This window comes from Scomber japonicus, chromosome 13 (genome assembly GCF_027409825.1).
Source record: "Scomber japonicus isolate fScoJap1 chromosome 13, fScoJap1.pri, whole genome shotgun sequence".
NCBI classification, from domain to species: domain Eukaryota; kingdom Metazoa; phylum Chordata; class Actinopteri; order Scombriformes; family Scombridae; genus Scomber; species Scomber japonicus.
In genome coordinates, this window is record NC_070590.1 from 9,864,142 (window position 1) to 9,883,311 (window position 19,170).

The window sequence follows — 19,170 nt, forward strand, 5'->3', positions numbered from 1 at the left end:
ACTATGTGTAGCCTTCGGTTAAGTTCTTCTTGAAGGAAGTGTGCTGTTCAAATATTTTCTGTTGACACAGGCAGCCAATAAACAACACAAATGAGTGTGTGTGCTTTTTTTCAGCAGGGCTACAGTCCACACAGATTTACTTACACTGATTCAGTCCAAGGAGTTGCCCAATAAGACCCACTAGAAGAGAGCTGCTAAACTGACTGTTACTTGTATTAAAATGTAGTTTACTTTGTTTTTATCCTAAATTAAATAGTTGGGCATTTTTTGTTTGCTGTTTTGTGAGTGATATGCACAAATTATAACATTTTTATGTTTGAACGCTATATGAAGCTGGACCCAGCAGCCAGTGAGCTTTGTATAAAGACTTGAAATGGTGATACAGACAGTCTGGCACTAGACTGAGTGAAGGCAAAACTCACTTATTAACATGAATCTTGTGTGTTTAATCTGTACAAAAACTTTTGCAAAAAATGCATGTTGTGATTTTACAGAGGTCTAAATGTAAGACTACTTATTAGCTGGGCACAGGGTATTCCTGAAGTATATATATATAATCCAACATATCATTTGCAGCCTATCCAACTTCTCATCTAATACTCAGCATGAAAATGTGGCGTATTTCCCATGTTGCCGAACTAATTCTTTAATATTTTCCAGTGAAAACTGAATAAAAGTGATTGAATATGATCACCACATCATATTTCTTGGGCATTTCCTATTGTATTACATTTGCTTAATCTGGACTTTTTAAGTGTATGATCTATTTTATGGACAATGTTCATGTTACTTTTGTGGCACTCAATGGTAGAAAGCAGTTTATGTCTGCTGTATCTCAATTTCACATGACATGTAAACAAGGATACCACAGCTCTAAAAAGATGGCCTGCAGCTGTCAACACAGCCCTTAATGCTGAGACTAAAATAACAGGAACCACGGGTTCTTGCTTTGGATAGACTACACCCACTGCAGTGTGAGAGAAGAGAGGTCTGTAGTGATTCATGACACAGCAGGAAGACAACCCATCAATTACTCCACAGTAGAGGAGTGTGGTTGTATTGGTCAGCTAGCTGCTGTCTGTATGTGTTATGGGCGGCAGCTCGCAAAGGATGCTATTTTAGATTTATAAACCCTGAACCGTGAATGGGTTCATGTAGAAAGACATATAATGTTGTGACAGGCTGGGATAAATGAATGATTGAATGAATGAATAAATAAATAAATAAATAAATAAATAAATAAAAGCATATGTGCAGTGTGTTTGAGCTTGTAGCTTTTGTGTCAGTCCATTTGCCTATGTTGCACCTTACCAATGGCCACTAGCCGGCGTGTCAGCTCAATAGCTCGAGGCAGATCACCCATCTGGTAAACAGAGTAGCTGAGGTAGTCCAAAATGTCTGCCTTGGAAACCACAGCTTCTTCCCCAGCATCCAGCTGCTTCAAGGCCTGCTGCATCCACAGCACAGCATGGTAATAGTCTGCATCATTATAAGCCGTCTTTCCCATGTCGTAGCAGTCGTCCACTGTCAGTATGGCATTGGAGTGCATACCTGGGGCAGAATTCATTACATTTTAATACTGACAATATTGAGCCAAATAGAATTGAGCTATTATGGTTTTCTGAAATATTATTTGTGCTGTAATACTTCAATTTCCTTATATGGAATCAATTACATTAATGTATTTTCTTATGTCTACTTTTGTTTTGTTTCTTTTAATATTTACTTTTGAAACAACCACTGTTGCCAAATAGCATGACAAACACAGTCAACTATCATAGTTACACCCCCCAAAAAATGTTCATAGAAGCACATACCTGCAGAAGTATGCACAAGAACACAGCTTTTCACACCTTTGTTTGATCAATATTATGTCTAGATACCACTGAATTTGATTGCAAGTATCTAAACTTAGCCACTTAATTGAGGATATCTGTCTTTGAATCGTCATGCAGATAGCATGTTGCTAGGTCTAGGTCCTTAGATCTTGAACGTGACTTGCCAGATGATTTGTTACACAGAAGTATCTGAGATGTCGGCACAAAGAATACTTCACAGGTAACTGGATGAACCATCTCTCTATGACCATCTATCATGGTTAACTTCTTGCTGTCATCACACCTAAACCACACCCGGAGCTGCCAGTAGTTCCTCATAGGACACCGATTGCTCCAAACCACTGTTGGTTCGGCCACAAGTGCATAACTTGCAGGATCTCGCGAATCCAGCTGCCTCACAAGGTAACTTAGATTTGTGAACTTTGAAAGTTGAGTGCGATAAATGCTGTATTAATGAATAAATCTGAAATTTAAATCAAAGAATACAACATGTATCTGTGTATGATACAACATTAAATAAGTTATTTGTTCCCTAGTCACATTCTCAAGGCCTTACATCTGAAGAAGTGAGGTCAATATGGCCTAATTTAGAAAAAATATGCTCTTTCAAGAGGACCAAAACTCAAATTGGGTTTCACAAGGAGAGACGTATAAATATGCACATGATCACCAGTTAAAAATCATTACATACATGCAGCTTCCCTTGCCCTCTTTCTTTTATAAGTGTACACGCTACCCTATTAAAACATTAGTGCACTCTTGGCTCACCTGGCAGCTTTCCTTTGGAGAAGGCCTCAGAATCCAGGTGGTATGTGTCCTGTAGACGCATCAGTGCCTTAGCTGCACCTGTCTCATCTTCCTCATCTGGGAAGTACTGTCTGTGCATGGACATGTTGGAAATGAACGCTAGAGAGGGAAAGAGCATGCAAATGTTATAAAGTGCAAACATCTAAAGAGAAAAGTAATCTGTCAGATATTCAGTTTCAGTTTCAATTTCAACACTTTGACCACATTTAAATGAAGCATATGCACAAAAAGCTGCTTTGAAAAAAAGGTACACCATTTAACTGTTTCAAGTTCAAGGACATTATTCCAAATGGCAATGAAGTGTAATTTCAGCAGAACTGGATACAAAGCCAACTGAGCGATACATTATTTAGTACAGCAGATGGCGTTGCAACTTCGTTGTTGGAATTTTCCCTTATCTCTCTTTCTATGTCACAATGACACACACAGAGGAAAATACTGAGCTTGTTTTGTCTTTTTTCTTCTATCTATGTTATGTGTGTGAGGCACAGTACCAGTCAAAACACACTTTCCCATTGACTTTAATGAAAGAGTGTGTCCAAACTTTTGACTGGTACTGTATAAGCCAGTCTCTGACCCCAAACATACAGTAACACTTCCTAAGGTTTCTTGTTAGGTTAAACTTGGCGAAGCTGCTTTGTTGTGTTTTCTATCTGTTTAAAGTGGAACACAAATTGTTGCTCAATGTAAATATACATCACCCCTTTGCTTTTAATGGGCTTTTGTAGATTTGTAGTTATAATGCAGTCTAGTTTGCATTGCTTATGATGACTACTAACAAGGTATATCAGTACAGTGCACATTCCTCATAGTTCATCACTGCATATGAGATATCACCATCTGTTGTTCAGTAAAGTCTTTTAGAAATAATGCATGTAAATGTAACATTTTCATTAAATATTTATGATTTGTAGTTGCTCTGTGATATGAAGAATAGGCATCTTTGTTCTAAATACTAGAGTTTATACTTTTATTTTTCTCTCCTTGTCACTTCTCTCTCCTTGTAAAGAGGAATAAATATGTCTTCTATCTACTTTTTTTAATAAAAGGTTCTCCTCCAGTCTGATGCATGTATCTCTATCCTACCCATCTTTTTTGTGACTCATAGCCACGTATTAAGATTTTCTTGTGGGACACCCATTATGAACTAATGCTCAACTCATCTGGCTCACACAGAAATGAGCCTAAGCCTAAACACACACACACAAAAAACATGGCCAAAATATGCAGAGATGAGGAACAGCTGCAGCTACAACATGACAGACTCTATTCTCCGTTCATTTGCATCAGCAGTGTACTTGAGCAGAATCGAACAGCAGAAATTTCCACTTAGCAAAGTCCAAGCTGTTATTTATTCTGCTTACATCCGCTCTGGATTTTGTATTTGCCTCTTGCCATACTCTCCACATGTTGATAGAAAAAGCAATGAATGCTGCCCTTCAGATGCATTACACGATGTGAAGAGACATTTGAGCTGGCGCACTGAGTATCGATGGAAAGGAAAGAACAAAGGCTAACTCATGCAGATTTGTCAGTACAAACGGTTACAAAGACACATCAGATCACATTGAAATAGCTTCAACTTGACTGAAACTTTGCAGTTATACACATATGCAGTTATATGCACACACACACACACACATATATATATATACATATGTATATATATATATATATATATGTACATATAAATATATATATAATAATAAATAAAAAATAAATATATATATATATATATAGACTGTGCTTCTACTCCAAAAACATGTATATGCTTCCAGTCAGTCTACAGGTCTGTAGCTGCATGGGACCATAAACACCTCTCACATACAGTTTTGGGGGGAGTTTTTTTTTTACCATCTGAGGGGTTCTGAAGCACCAGGCTCTCCAGTTCAGACCACTCTGTGTTGAGTCTCTTCATCAGTTTGTAGGCATTGACTGGGTGAGCCAGGTAGCCCTCTGGGTCGGAGGTGGACACTTTGGTAAGAACATCCAGCTTGTTGGCCCAACTAAGAGACAGACAAAGTGGTATTATCACTGTTAAAGCAGCCTTTTATACAGATATACATACATTGTGTATATTCTACATATCACTTGACATTGACCTTGAACTTGTAAAAGTTAAACCAGATGTTTAGCTCTTTTTTACTCATATTGATAAGTCTGGTGAAAACTTGTTGACGAAGACTTAAATGGCGTTACACTATAAAAAACATGTACTGCACAAATTAAAAAGAAAGTTTGTAAGACTTCCACAGTCTTAACCACTAAATAGTTAAAGGACTGTTGATATGAACAAATCTCTTTGTTGAATGTGGATGGAACAGATATAAATATTGTATTTAATTTGTCACTACTGTTGATTAAACATATTTTATTCATATTTATAATATTTGTAAATGCTAGGGATATTATTTTGATGTATTTATCCCATAACACATAGCACAAATGGAGCATACAATGAAAAAAAGAGGAGCTGAATTCAAACATGAAGAATACACAAGAACAATGCTGATTCATCATGACGTTATAGCTGTTATTAAGTTGAAAATACACCTTCTCAAAGCAGAAAGTTTGGACTCCTCTTCTTTTATGTACTCCCTCAGAGACTGGACCAGCTCTTTCTCTGTGTAGATCAGGTCCGTCATTTGGCCTACAGAGACAGACAGCCAGATAGATGAGAAGATAAGACAGACAGACGAGTGAGATGAGTTAAACTTGGGGATTTTTCAACCTGGACCGTATTTTCCCATCATTTTGTGTCCAGGTGACGAATGGTGACAGGTATTTTTGAAACTGGTCCAGTACTGAGTGAGAGTGCTTCAGCCGGTAGCCACTGACAGACTCAGATCATTTTATGCATCTGTTAAAATTATGGAAAGGAATGTACAGAGAGATAAAGCTGACTTATTTACATTTTCGCTTGATCTGGTCGGTTTATTATTGTGTTTAATCAGATCTTGCTCAAGAATAACTATTTTTCTAAAATCTCCTGACAGTTGAGTTATTGTCAAAATCAGCTAAATATTCTGCCATGACAGAGTTGGAGAGAAGAGTGCCAGGAAGAGTTTGTTGTTTTGGAGTCCAGAAAGCTTAGTTTTATTTAAAATATGTCAAATCATGGCTGAATATCAAGCCAAATCAGATAACTCAACTCTTGCAAGATTTATCCTTGAGCAAGACTTGGTAGGACACAATGGTAAACAGACCAGATCAAGCAAAAGGTTAAAAAAATGTTTTATTTCTCTGTATAATCTTTTCCATAATGTTGTCACAATAATACTCTGAGCCTGTCACTGGAAAAAACAAGCATCTCAGTGGATGTGCATTGTCGAGGCACAATTGGCGTATAACAACCCAGCTGAAACCCTCTCACAGATTACTGGGTCAATTACAAATTCTTGTCGCCATTATGCACATTATGCTACAACTTCCTGTAGTTCTGCTTAAGGTAATGTGCAGGTTTGTTATTTGCTAGAAAAAAAAACTCCCTATTAAAAATTTAAAGCTCCATTAAACAATTAGTCTAGAAAAACGGATACATTACATTACATTCAAAAATGTGTTGCTAGCACTAACAATCCCACTGACATCTTTTAAATCTGCTAAGCTTTGCTTTAATGACCTATAAACTGCATTTTGGTGATACCATTTGTCCCAGACCTTGGCTGAGGTAAAAATAAATCTCCAGCCACAAACTGTGAGGCTTAGATTGTATAGAATTACTTAGCAAACTACAGAGAGTAGTCTATCCATGAGTCTTTGAGGAGAAGGTGGTGATGGGGTATAGTATACAAAGCAAACAATTCCATGGAAACGTTCAACCATGATTAATTCCTGGGGTTTGCCAGAGAAGAGGAATTATGAAACACTTCCTTTGTTTCTGTATGCAGACAGCATTACTGACCTGCCAAATGCACTAAATCAATGTGACTTAAATGACTCTTTAACTCATAAGATGCAACGTGTTAAATTTTATAGTACTGTGAATACTACTGTATAACAAGAATGACAATGACAAAAAATCTAAATGTTTGTTCTTATCATTCACATATTAGATGAAAGAAAGCAATTGGGTGAGTGGTTCTTAGTCTGACTTGCAGAAATGATTCTGACAACCAGTTTTTAGTTTTGTTTCAAATGAATTGAATACAAGAATCTGCAGACCACAGCTTTCTCTTTAAACTTATGCAGCACTCCCGAGAATAGACACAGATTTTATTGACCTTCTAACCACTTCCTTCATTTAAAACCTCATCATTGCAAAACTGAAAAAACATGCATTACTGAGCTCAAAGCTTCTGTAGTACTCTACTTTGATACTGCTAGTGTGTGACAGCAAAACTAGATTCAAGTTCATTATTAAGTAGTGCCAGGATTAAAGTCATAGGGTCAATCAAGAACAATTTCATTATATTCTTTTCCAAATGTGCATTGAGCTCTACAGTTGGAGGCTCATAAACTGCATTCAGACTAAACAAAATGAAGATGTGACACAAATTCTATGCAAATTTCATCAGTCATCCATTAATGGATCATAAATAATGTCCACTTAGTGACATTTGTAGGTTGTAGTTGATCACAACATATAATAACCAAATTAAGATGAAAAATAATCAATAGCCAGTATGATAGGTGAATGTAAACACCTATCTGTGTGTTACCTGTCTCAAGATCAACATGTACAATAGCAAATGATTTGACTCACTGTCACTTCTGATACATGCATGGAACATGTATTAAAGGTATTTAAAAGTATTTTGGGGTAAACTGACTCAAGAATCTCCCACAAAGGACAAAATGTAAGCTGAATAAAAAAAGCTCACCTAAATCTTTAAACCTACCTATGGAGGTGAAGACCTCTGCCTGCGTTGTCCGGCAGCAGCAGCAGAGCAGAGCCCAGGAGATGAAAGACAGGAACGTCCTCATTCTGTCTCTTTTAATTAATTACCTGTAATGACAACAATTTTCACATCATGTCACAATAATTAAATTTTCATGTTAAAAAGTACTCGTGTAATCAGATTACTGAACTAACTGTGCTGGACTGTATTAAACACATGGTGAGATTTGTATGTGTTGCTGTCTTTATGAAACTATCAACCTTTATACTGTGTCCATCCATGACTTATACTTCGCTTTGATTTCATACAGTATTGACAACTTAAACTAACAAACAGTATGTCTGTTACAACACTGGCTCCTTAAACTTCAAGTCACACATAACAAAGGGTAGTTTGCACACTGTAAATCAGCAGTTTTAGTAATGATGCTGTGTTTCCGTTGGGTCTAACAATATTCAAAGTTTCCAGTATGTTTTCTATTATGAGTCACCAGTGCCTACTACGAGGCATGTTGTCATATAAATCTGTTTGCCAAGTTCTACTGAGAAAGAATAAGAAAGGGATGATGTGGAAAGAAGCTATATTATAAAATGAATATATATTTGGGGGATTCATTAGTTACAACTTATAATGAAAGCACACAGATGATAAAAAAACAAAAGAATGTCCAGTGATTCAGATCTAATTGACTGTTACAGAGCTCAGGGACTCATGGTGCACATTTTGATTTATGTTATAAATCTGCCTGCATCATGGAAGATAAAATCTCACCCAAACAAACTGAGCTGACACAGATCATTGCAGGTATTGCATGCTTAAAACAAACAGTGGAAAACAAACTGTGCTCTGACAATAATCGCCAGCAACACCGTAAACAGATATTTCCTGACCTCCAGAGGAGGAGGAGACTTGACAAGTCTCAGCCCCTCCCCTGTAACATACTGGACTTATGAACTGAAAGCACTTTATACAAGACTACTGGACTCTATACATGATAGACTCTTGATAATAAAACACACAAAACATTATATAAGGAGTCATGTGTCTATTCAGTCACCTTACAGATGCAACCAGTAGAACAAAATGTTGTATTATAAAATTAAAAAACACCATTTTAAAACACAAGATCAGAGTATGCACATTTTTGTTTCTCTGGAGTTTAACATGACCATCAGACGCCTAATAAAAAATACTCATGACTAATGCCATGACTATATAAAACTCAGTGTCCTTTGACATATAACCAAGAGTTTGTACTGCAGAAACAGAAATTTAAAACACTATTTGACATATTGCCTTCACTACTAGTTGTCCCATTAAATGAGTAGCTTTATCTAGGGCAAAAAGAACATGATCTGTGTGGACTTTCAGCTTCTTCAGAGGCAGCAACAGAGCTAAAGCTGAAAAACAGGATTAAACAATGGTGTCCTACCTGACAGAAACTCTCCATTCACAGTCCAGAACTCAGACCTGCTTTGTCTGTGACTTTGTGTGCAAAATGACACTGTTCCACTTTCTCCTCTTGGACTTAGTCTAATCCTGCTTTGCCACATCACTCCTCAGTGACGAGTATTTCACTTTGTAGAACAAACATACACAACCGTAACTCAAAATGCAGGCACACGTACACATACATACTTCTGTCTGCACCGCTATCTAATCAAAGGCTTAGAGAAAAAGAGGATGTGAAGCAGAAGATTGTCACGTTAATTGTTAGTGTAGTAATAACACAGTGAGGAATCTGCTGCAGGTGAAAAATAAATCATTTCACTTACATGACACCTACTGACAAAATACAAGTCAACTTTCTATTTTTGCCAAACTTAGTTATGACAAAGTGAATACATTCAACAGGAGCCCTGAGTCTGAACTTTAAGTCGACCACCATCGTGTCCAAGAGGAAGTCAGCCATAACCATAGGACAGCTGTTAGGACAACACTATAAGTAAGAACAGTTAAAGAGCAGCACATCTACCAAAAGGTATAATTACCTGTCAGTGAATCCTTTGTAAAACAAGCATGATGGAAGGTAGAATTTGGCATACTGGTGATAAATTGATCCTTTTAATGAGGCATCAAAGCAACCATTTGGTACTTACCAACAGCAGATACTACTGGAGAAGAGAAATGCCTTTAAAACACATGCAGTACGTCTTTGTATTCTAATTACATTTCCCCCACATGTTTCAGTCAAGCACAACACAGTCAAACTCAAAACAACATTATTTATTAAAATAAAATAAATATAAAAAACTTCAATCACTGTCTGTGATCGTTTCTGCCTTCCTCTATCTTTTTTTAACATTCATGAAACAACTTCATCAACAAACTTTCTATTACTAATTTCTCTGGTGAGAACAAAAAGGCTTAACATTTCAGGACTTATGTTCTGTATTTTCTTTGGCCTTCACATTTCCTGTGAGAGTCATTTTCAGCATTTTAAATCATAGTTATTTCACTGGAATTTACCACATCGGGTGTGAGTATGAAGGTCAATGATTGTATCCAACATTTCAGAATAGGACTGGACCAGAATTCACAGAGCGACACATTTCTAGTCTTCCTTTCTGGCTTAGTATTTTATCCATTTTCTCACCAAATAATACTATTTGTGTCTCCTGAAAGATCTAGAAGAACTACAAAGCTGTCCCAACCTCTTAGAGGTTTCCGGCCGGGTGGGAATGATGGGACAAACATGCTCACATGTTCAACACATGTAGAAATGAAGAACCGATGGTGTTAAAATTAAAACCAATCCTTCTCGAAGATGTCCAATGGATTACAACTTCTTACAAAAGGGTATGTCGGGGTTACTCATTTTACAAAACTGTGCCTGCTCTGCAGAATTCTTGCCAGTTACACTGAATTAAACAAATGACTATGACTCAGGACAAGCTCATGTGCCATTGGATCATTTTCCACCACCTTACATTGGTTATTGAAAAGATAAAAGACAAATTGGTTATGCATGCATGGTTTTGTGGTCATCTGGTTTGAAAGAACATGGTGCACAGACTAGTCTGGACAGAGAGAGCAGATCAACATCAGTGCACAAGTTGGATGCAGTACCACACAGATCTCAAAAAGTATTATAATTAAACAGTATGCAGTCTGCAAATGACACTATATAATTTATATTATATTAATGTAGCTTTTCTAGCATCAAGCTAAAACAGTTGGATCTCTATTCTTAGTGGACAGTGACTGTTTAGCGTTACGACCACTGAATCTTACTCTGAGGTTAATGTATTCATATTAGTTGTTGGAGTAGTTATGGTTTGCTTGATGAGTGCCGACCCAGATGCAATTACCACAGTCTCAAACTGCAAATGAGAGGACCACATCTCTCTCCTAGTAATTTACAGCCTATGTAATAGCTCAGCCCAAACACTGCCTTGCCTGTTGTTGCAGGTTGTAACACCCATGTCACATTCCTGGAAAGAGGCCTGTTACATTTACTACCCAACGAGTTCCTGACCGTTGCCTGGCATTTGTAAAAATGTGAGGAACTGAACTGAGTGGAGCATTAAACTGGATATGATGTAATCTGTCAGGAGAGGACAGGACAGTCCTGACAGCTATATATAGGCTGAAAATGAGCTAAAAATAGGCCCTCTACAGTGCAACATATCTTTTTTTGGAGTGCATTTCCCTTAGAGATTGTGCTTTTGCTTGTGTATGTGTTTTATCCTTATGGGCCATTGCACTTAATGGTTCACAAGTTAGTGCTAGTGGTGTAGCAAAAAACAGCCTGAAGGTGTGTGCTCTTTTCCAGCCAACTATTGGGTTTATGTTTCTCCTGACTTTGATTTCATATCTCATTGTTAGGAGCCACATGTCCATTTAAACACAACAAACGTTGCTCTCTGGCAAAGCAGTCAGGATCCAAGGACTGCAATGGTGAAGGCATTTATTAGGAGTGAGAGTTCACTCAGATAATATAATGGCCAGTGTCTGTCTTGTTCTGCTGGACCTGACTTCACAACAATTCCACAGAAAATAAGTTGGCGGGTCGGAGCAACAGCTGTCTTGGGTCACACAAGTGCTGATTTGGTGAAGTTATTAAAAAAACATCTCTTATTCAGATTTATAGTATTATTCAGATCTGAGTAGTTGAGAGTAGTCAAGGCAACTGAAACAACAGTCCAATACTGTTTGTCCTACTTCCAAAACCTTTTTTAAAACTCTCAATAATTACAGGAAATATGTTCAATAAACTAAACCTCCCTATGAAAATTAGATCAGAGCAATCAAAGCCACTTTCCCTGTGACTCTTATGCCTATTATGTTACAATGCTGTCAATGCTACGTGTAGAAATACTCAGTGTAGTGGCTCTTTTTGCTTTTAGAGGCATCAAGACAGTTCACATTTTTTTTTCAAAATCAAACTTTGGCAGCAAAGACTAAATTCCAGTATCGTGATAAACCTAGCATGGAGAAAGAAATCAGCTATCTATGTTAATTAAGAGTGGGGGTTGTGTACTAGAAAAATGAATTCCTCATAAGTCTGCACAGATAAGATGCTTGCCAGCTTCTTCCACACTGAAGCCTGTGAATGGTGCACTGAGATAAAGAACGAATGGTTGATGCTTAACAGCTATTTTTCTGGCAGATGTGAATCAGTAAGCAGGAGAGGCGTGTGTACCGCAACACACAAACCCACCCACACACACACACAGGAATGTCATAGTGAAAACATGCATTCCTACAGAGTGATATATATATATATATATATATATATATATGTTACATAAAACACCATATACAGTATATGTGCACATAGTACCTGCAGGCAGTGAACATGCTCAGGCAATCCCTGCCTCCAGGAGATTTATCTCTCTCCTACAGCAGAAAAAGAATTTCAGTACTGTTGCTCTGAGCATTTCAATTAACACTGTGGTTGGTACAATAACTGTTTATGTACAATTAAATATAATTAACTTAGATTAAAGCAAACATGCCACAGCTTATTGGCCAGTCAAGATGTTTAGCATTGCTGAGGACAATTACATTTTCATTAATCACTTGATAATGACAAATGATGACATGGTTTGTCTCTGCTTGGTGTAAGCACCAAATTGACTCTAAACACAGTGCAAAAGTTTCGACACAGTCAGATTATGCACTCAGAAATTTGCTTTGACTTTCATTTCCCTCGAACATCCCCCCACCGGGTGACTAAAGAACGCAATTTCCAGGTCTGAAGCAATTTCACAACTTCACACAGCTAGCTGACCGATAGAACAACTGCTTAGAGCATTTTAGTTTCTCCCTGCCATGAGAAAAGGAAGTGAGCATTTCCAAAATGGTTTCCTTTTCTTATTAAACAGGCAATACCAGGGTGGATAGTGTAGAGAATCTCTTTTCAGTAAGGAAAAGGATTGAAGAAGTTACATCCAAGATTTCTGCTTACCATATGTGGTTGACATGAGAGCAAATTAGTTTCAGATGCAGTAAAAGTTGCAGCCTGCTAAAAATTGGCTATGTTATCCAAACGTAGCAGCTAGACTGGACTATGGCAGTACTGGTCATCTATAACTAAAATGCTTTGTTCTTAACAGGTTCATAGTTCAACCTGGGAGAGAAGCTCAACTGTTCTGGAGTGTGATTCACTTCAGATGGAGTATTAACATAAAGCTGCAGACATGCTCCAAGTTGTTTGCATTAGTTTATATAAGCAAGCATGTGGACACAGGCATGGATTTTGTTTGGGTTTTTAAATGCAAGAGTACACCAAACATACCATCCACTTCCAAAAGCCTCCCCTGGTATGTAAACACTGAGCACAAATGTTGTAAATCATATATATCACCCAGACATGTTTTAATATTCAGGGGGCTGGGGGGGTTGTTTGAAAAAAAAAGACCAGATTTAGACCAAAGAAAGAGTGATTGATTTTGTTATAGTGCTTCCATGTAACTTAATAAAGAAGCTCTGTACTGCAGCTGCATCTAACGAGACTCATCTCCTTGTCTCAGCAGGCATGTCACCTACCTTACAGCCCAATTACTGCCGACAGTTTCATGGTGCCCCTTTCCTCCATTTGTTGTCTCACAATCCAATGGCTGCCACATTCAATTATTGCCAGGGTACTGCAGAACATATAAATCACTGCAGGATACCAATCCCCTGCCTAACAGCCATTGCTTACTCTATCCTTTAATTCATCCCGCATCCTTTCCAAACCCACCAAACCTACCCTACCCCACCCAAAAAGACCTATAATTTTAAAGTATTAATAACTTTTATTTATCTCATCTTATTATTTTTCTTCTAGCACTTTCCATTTTCTTTCTCTCTTCCCACCTTTCTTCTTCATAATATTATGGTTATTAGTTTCTTCTGCTTGTTTTATTTCACCTGCCTCAGACACACACACACACACACACACACACACACACACACACAACATTGACTTCTGAGAGTCTCAATAATCTAGGCTTAGTCTCATTGTTGAAATCACTGTTAACTCACCTGCTTCATTTATTTATTTTTTTAAAGCTTTATTTGAGGACAGTGTTTACAGTGGCATTATGAACTATTTGCGGATGGTGGACAAAACCAACAACTTTTCCTTTGGAGCTTTATTATTATTATTTTTAATCTATGAGCTAACCTTTTAAACACAACTGAACTGCTATAGCTGTCTTTGAATTCAACTCAAATTAAAGGCTTGGTTCGCCCACTTAGCGAGTAAAGTGATCCTTTCACTCCCCACTGGTGGTACCAAGCTATGCAAACACTGTTGGCTTTTTTTTGCCCAAGGTTTCTGCCACCACCCCCTAATAAAAGAATATGACGTTCACAACAATAACAATAAAAGATAATCAGCAACATAATGTCTATAATCTTCTGGATAAAAGTAAGACCTAACTTATAACAGCCTTTCAATTAAAGTGTGGGTAAAAGTGAGCAGACTCCGGGCCTAGCAGCCTGCTCATCATCTCCAGCTGGACACTATCCATACCGGTGACGTCAGCCCAAGATAGTTGATTCTAGAAATTCCCACCTCAGCTCTCCGGGTCCCGACTTTACCCCTGCCTGCAGCCTGCTTTTTTTTTGGGATACATGTGAAAACGCTACCCTACCCAAAAGATTACGGTCAATGTCCAACTCACAGAATGTAACCTTTTATAAGTTAAACGCCATGTCATGCGACGCTACGTCTGAGATGCTCCGCGGCAAAACTTTTTCAAAAACTTTCTCCACTTTCGCTGTGAAACATAGTAACCCGACAGCCTCACAGAGAGTAACATTACAACGTAACTAACATGTCGGAAATGAGCGCAGACCTCTCAAAATAACCAGCCGCTGTCGATTTACATTCTTGGCACTACAAATCTATCGCTGATACTACGACACAAAAAAAAGAAAACAACCCCTGTTGGACCCAGTTATTGACAACCATCCCAGCATGTTCGGGAGGCAGCCGAGCTCAACGCTTCAGCCCCTCAGCCACTGATGTAAAAAAACAAGGGGTTTTGTTGCTAATTATTATATAATATATGATATTTTTTACCTTTATTCTCCGTGGTTTTGAAGATTAACGTCACACCTTTGGTATGTAGAGGCAATATCGCTACGCACCCCCCGGTTGTGAATAGGACTGAGTGGTTTTGGTCGCTGCCACGTACAGAACCTCCCGGAGGGTTTACTGTAATACTCGTAATAGATGCGCAAAGACATTCCTATCTGAGTATTTGCGTGTTGCCTTCAGTACACCTCGTAAACTCGTTACTTTTAAGCTTTAGCTTGTATATTCGACTTTCACTTATGCAAACAAAAGCTAACGTTCTGGACAAATTGGGGTGTAATTTTACTAGGATGCAATTTTATGTGTAATTCAATTGATTTGATAAGGCTACATTTCGATGCAAGCCACTTTAACTGAGTATTTTGTTACTTTATAGCAACCCCTACATAGGACATAAAGATTATTGTGATATATAGTGTGTTACTTTGTTGATTAAGATGCTATATTAAACATATCATGAGTTCATAAAATATGACACACTGTTACAGGCTAAACTACCCAGCACCACTGTGTAATTACAACGTCCTACTTACACATGAATGCATCAGTAACAGTAATCTTATAATATACTAGTCACACTGGTGTTTGTAAATGTTGGTACTTAGTATCAGCTGTATATTTTGTTGATAATGTATCTGTGCAGAACTTTTACTTGTAGTATTTTTACACTGCTGTATTGCTTTCTTTAGTTAGAGATGTAAAACATTGGTTTGTGACTGAATTTAACATAAGTACAGTATGTGTTAGAGAGTTGTGGTATAGCTTAAAATTCACTCATAAAATATTCACTAACCAAGGGTCCTACAGTTTACATGTAGGGTGTATCAACACATCATCACTCTCATTCCCTTTCAGTTTCTCTAATGGAAAATATTAGCCACCAGTGTGCCCAATTATTATTTCTTTTATTAATTTATTTAGGCTATTTATTTTGAGATATACCATATTTATTCTCATCATGAATTGTGTTCAGTGACCTTACTAGCAACAGTCTAGTGTTGTTTTCATAAAATATGAAAGTATGCATTATGTATTTTGCCACTAAACATTAACAAGTAGGCTAAAGATTAAATTAATTGTTTGTGTTTTCCTCCGATACTAATTTCTAAATAGTACTTCCCTTTAGGTAACTACTTACCACTCCCCCGAAAGCACTGTCAAATTTTAGCAAAGGATTAGTACAATTCATATTTAATCATAATAGCTAATTAATATTTACTGTATGAGTGAGTGATGGATTGATTAAAACTAAATTCCTTTCCTTGTTTCCTTGTGATTTATTCCCAATCCCTAAATATCAGTTGGTATTTCCAGAGACCTTTGAAAGATGTAAATTTTGCTCTTTGCAGAGAATAAAGGAGGCTTATGAATGGAAGATATTCTAAAGCCTGTTTTGCCCATAAATTGAATCTTTTAGGATACTTACGGTAATGCAATCCATGCAATTGGTCACGTTTACAGTTTGGATCTGGGTTTCTGGGGGTTGTTCTATGGATAGACTGAACAACATCTGTGAAACATATATTGAATGAATGAATGTATTTGATGATTTTTTTTAAACATATGGTACATGTATATAGTATAGGACACTGCAGTCATTACATACACTGAAATTAACCGAGGATGAAAACGCAGTAAAGCTCAAAGGCTTGTTAATTTCCATTGCAGTCTCCTAGCATAACACTTCATAAGATAAAAGTAAAACAGGCACACCAACAAACCATATTTGTGAGGTATCCTAACTTGCACTTTGCAGTAGGTATCGTTGCACTTTGTATGATTTGCTCCAGATATTTCCTAGCAAAGATAACTAATTATGTTAAACCAACATCTAAAAAACATAATCTAAGAAAATGACTACTATTTCCAAATCGATTCTGTCTTATTGGTGAGATAATTAGAGAAATGATTCCACACTTAAAGCAAGTAATTTACACAACAGACCTAATGGTCACATTCAAATCAAGTTTAGTTGCAAATCACATTTCAACCACAAGGTAAAAGAAACACAAAAAATATATAAATGAAATTTTAAAAAGAGTTAAATAGGTAAAAAACAACAAGCCAACTAGAATAGGACACATAAACAGGATACTAAAAGTTCCAGTGCAGTGCAAGGTATAACTAAGAAGCCCATAATTTGATGTAATAAAAGGCAGTGGCAGACAGAAAAGCCTTAATTAAGAGAATTAAGAGTTGCAGCAGGGCTCAAGATCTCTGAAAATTAAAAGGCAAAACAAGTAAGAGGGCTCCTTTACAGTAACTGTTCATTTTAAACCTCTGAAGCGGAACAATATAGCTGCACTGCTCACTAATGTCCACTAGGTGTCAGCATGACTCAATGGATTAAAGGCCTAAAGCTTATCCATTGGTTACTCTTAACTTTATAATTCTCAGACACACTCACTAGGTATGACCATCATCATTGAATTGACAAATTCATCAATGACACCCAGAAATTTCTTGTCAATCTATTTTTTATGTTATACATATGTTACATCAGACACATTTGTACTTTGATTCTGCATTAATGTGGCCAGCCACACCTTCTCTACTCACACTTGTTACCCTGGCTGTCTTTTTTTAATCAAAACAAACTGCTGGTTTTGCTTGTAGTAACATGTAATGATCCATGCTTAAGAGGGATTTTTTTCCAGCAATATCTGCCTCTCTCACAACAGGTGATGACAGAGTGTGCATCAAGAAGTTTTAATTAACTGGGCGTGAAGGTTGATGAGCAAAACCACTATTTGATGCACTTCACTAATGCTAAATAGCTTACAAGCTATGAAAGAGTGACCTCCTTTATGTGTTGTCAATAGGTGTCACTCTTGTGCTTATTGCTTATTTCACACTGTAATGATTTATTATGCATTGACTGTAATCGCTACCCTTCACATTATGTAGTACATTTTCCAGATAAATGTCAATATAACACCTATATTTGCTTAACTTTTTGTTTGTAGTGCCCCATAAAAAACAGAATCCTACAACAAATCTGGCTTTGGTGACACAACAGGGTGTCTCTATTCTTGTCTAAACACAAAGGTATTTTACTTGCTTGCCAAACACCAGGTAATTTCCACACCTTAGTAAAAGCTTTGTGCTACAAATAAGGGTGTAAAAATATGAACTGGTAATTACACATAGAGAACTGAATGTCTGGCATGCCACAATCCCTGACATGGAGAAACCAATCATACTGTAGAGTAGTAAACAAATACTGTAGTAAAGCAAGGCTGAAGAATGTGTCATCCATCTTTGATTTATAGTCTTGGAGACATTGTTTTGTGAATGTGACATCAGTGCACAAAATATGTTTTCTGGCTCCATCTGGAGTCAGTGGCATCATGTTTTGGAGTGTCACATGATGACAAAATGACTATAGAAAACCAAGCATCTACTTCCACCCATTCATTTAGCTGAGGTTAAGGTTTTCCAGATGTTTCAAGTGCCTCCATATGTTAAGGCTCATCCTGTACTCGACTTCGGCTGGTAAGTCGTGCATCTAAAAGGTCACAAAGTCAAAGATGCTCTCTTGTTTTTTCAGAGATGATTTATTGAGGACACACAAACTGAGAGACAGTGAAGTACATGCATACTCTATAGGCAACTATGGCCTTGTGCTTGAGGCTGGGTGATTGAAAGTGAACACACACAGAGCAAGTTTTGGGTTTCAGATGCTTTAATCAAACCTCATCAGCTGAGCTCAGGGGCTTGTCAGTGACTCCAGCCTGTGTGCCATTTATTCCACCCTGGTGGGAACAACAGAGTAAGACACACAGGAACAGTGTGGAACTCTGTGTGTGTGTGTGTGTGTGTGTGTGTGTGTGTGTGTGTGTGTGTGTGTGTGTGTGTGTGTGTGTGTGTGTGTGTGTGTGTGTGATTGTGTGTGTGTGTCTGGTCCACTGACTCCAACCAGGTAATGAGGCAGAAAAAAGACATTAAAACGCACAAAGGAGGGATCATGCAGTCTGCTGTGTGAGGGGGCATTCCCATGAGTATGTTTTCTGTGTGTGTGTGTGTGTGTGTGTGTGTGTGTGTGTGTGTGTGTGTGTGTGTGTGTGTTGGTTTGTGTGTGTTGGTGTGTGCTGGCGTGCGTATGTATATGTGGCCATGCACTGAGGAAGAGACACAGCTTTTAGTGCAA

General features: G+C 37.6%; 1 protein-coding gene across 2 annotated transcripts in view; it reads right to left on the reverse strand.

The window, feature by feature from the left end:
* The window catches only part of p4ha2 (procollagen-proline, 2-oxoglutarate 4-dioxygenase (proline 4-hydroxylase), alpha polypeptide 2), a 28,725-nt gene extending 13,621 nt beyond the window's left edge, over positions 1-15,104 (reverse strand). For both annotated transcript variants that reach the window (XM_053331394.1, XM_053331393.1), the window contains exons 1-6: positions 15,006-15,104; positions 7,487-7,593; positions 5,199-5,295; positions 4,500-4,651; positions 2,607-2,744; positions 1,312-1,551 (exon numbers count right to left, since the gene is read on the reverse strand). In XM_053331394.1, coding sequence (XP_053187369.1) covers positions 1,312-1,551; positions 2,607-2,744; positions 4,500-4,651; positions 5,199-5,295; positions 7,487-7,571 — 712 coding nt within the window. In that variant the 5' untranslated portion in view covers positions 7,572-7,593; positions 15,006-15,104. The remainder of the gene's footprint in view (positions 1-1,311; positions 1,552-2,606; positions 2,745-4,499; positions 4,652-5,198; positions 5,296-7,486; positions 7,594-15,005) is intronic.
* Between the last annotated feature and the right edge of the window lie 4,066 nt (positions 15,105-19,170).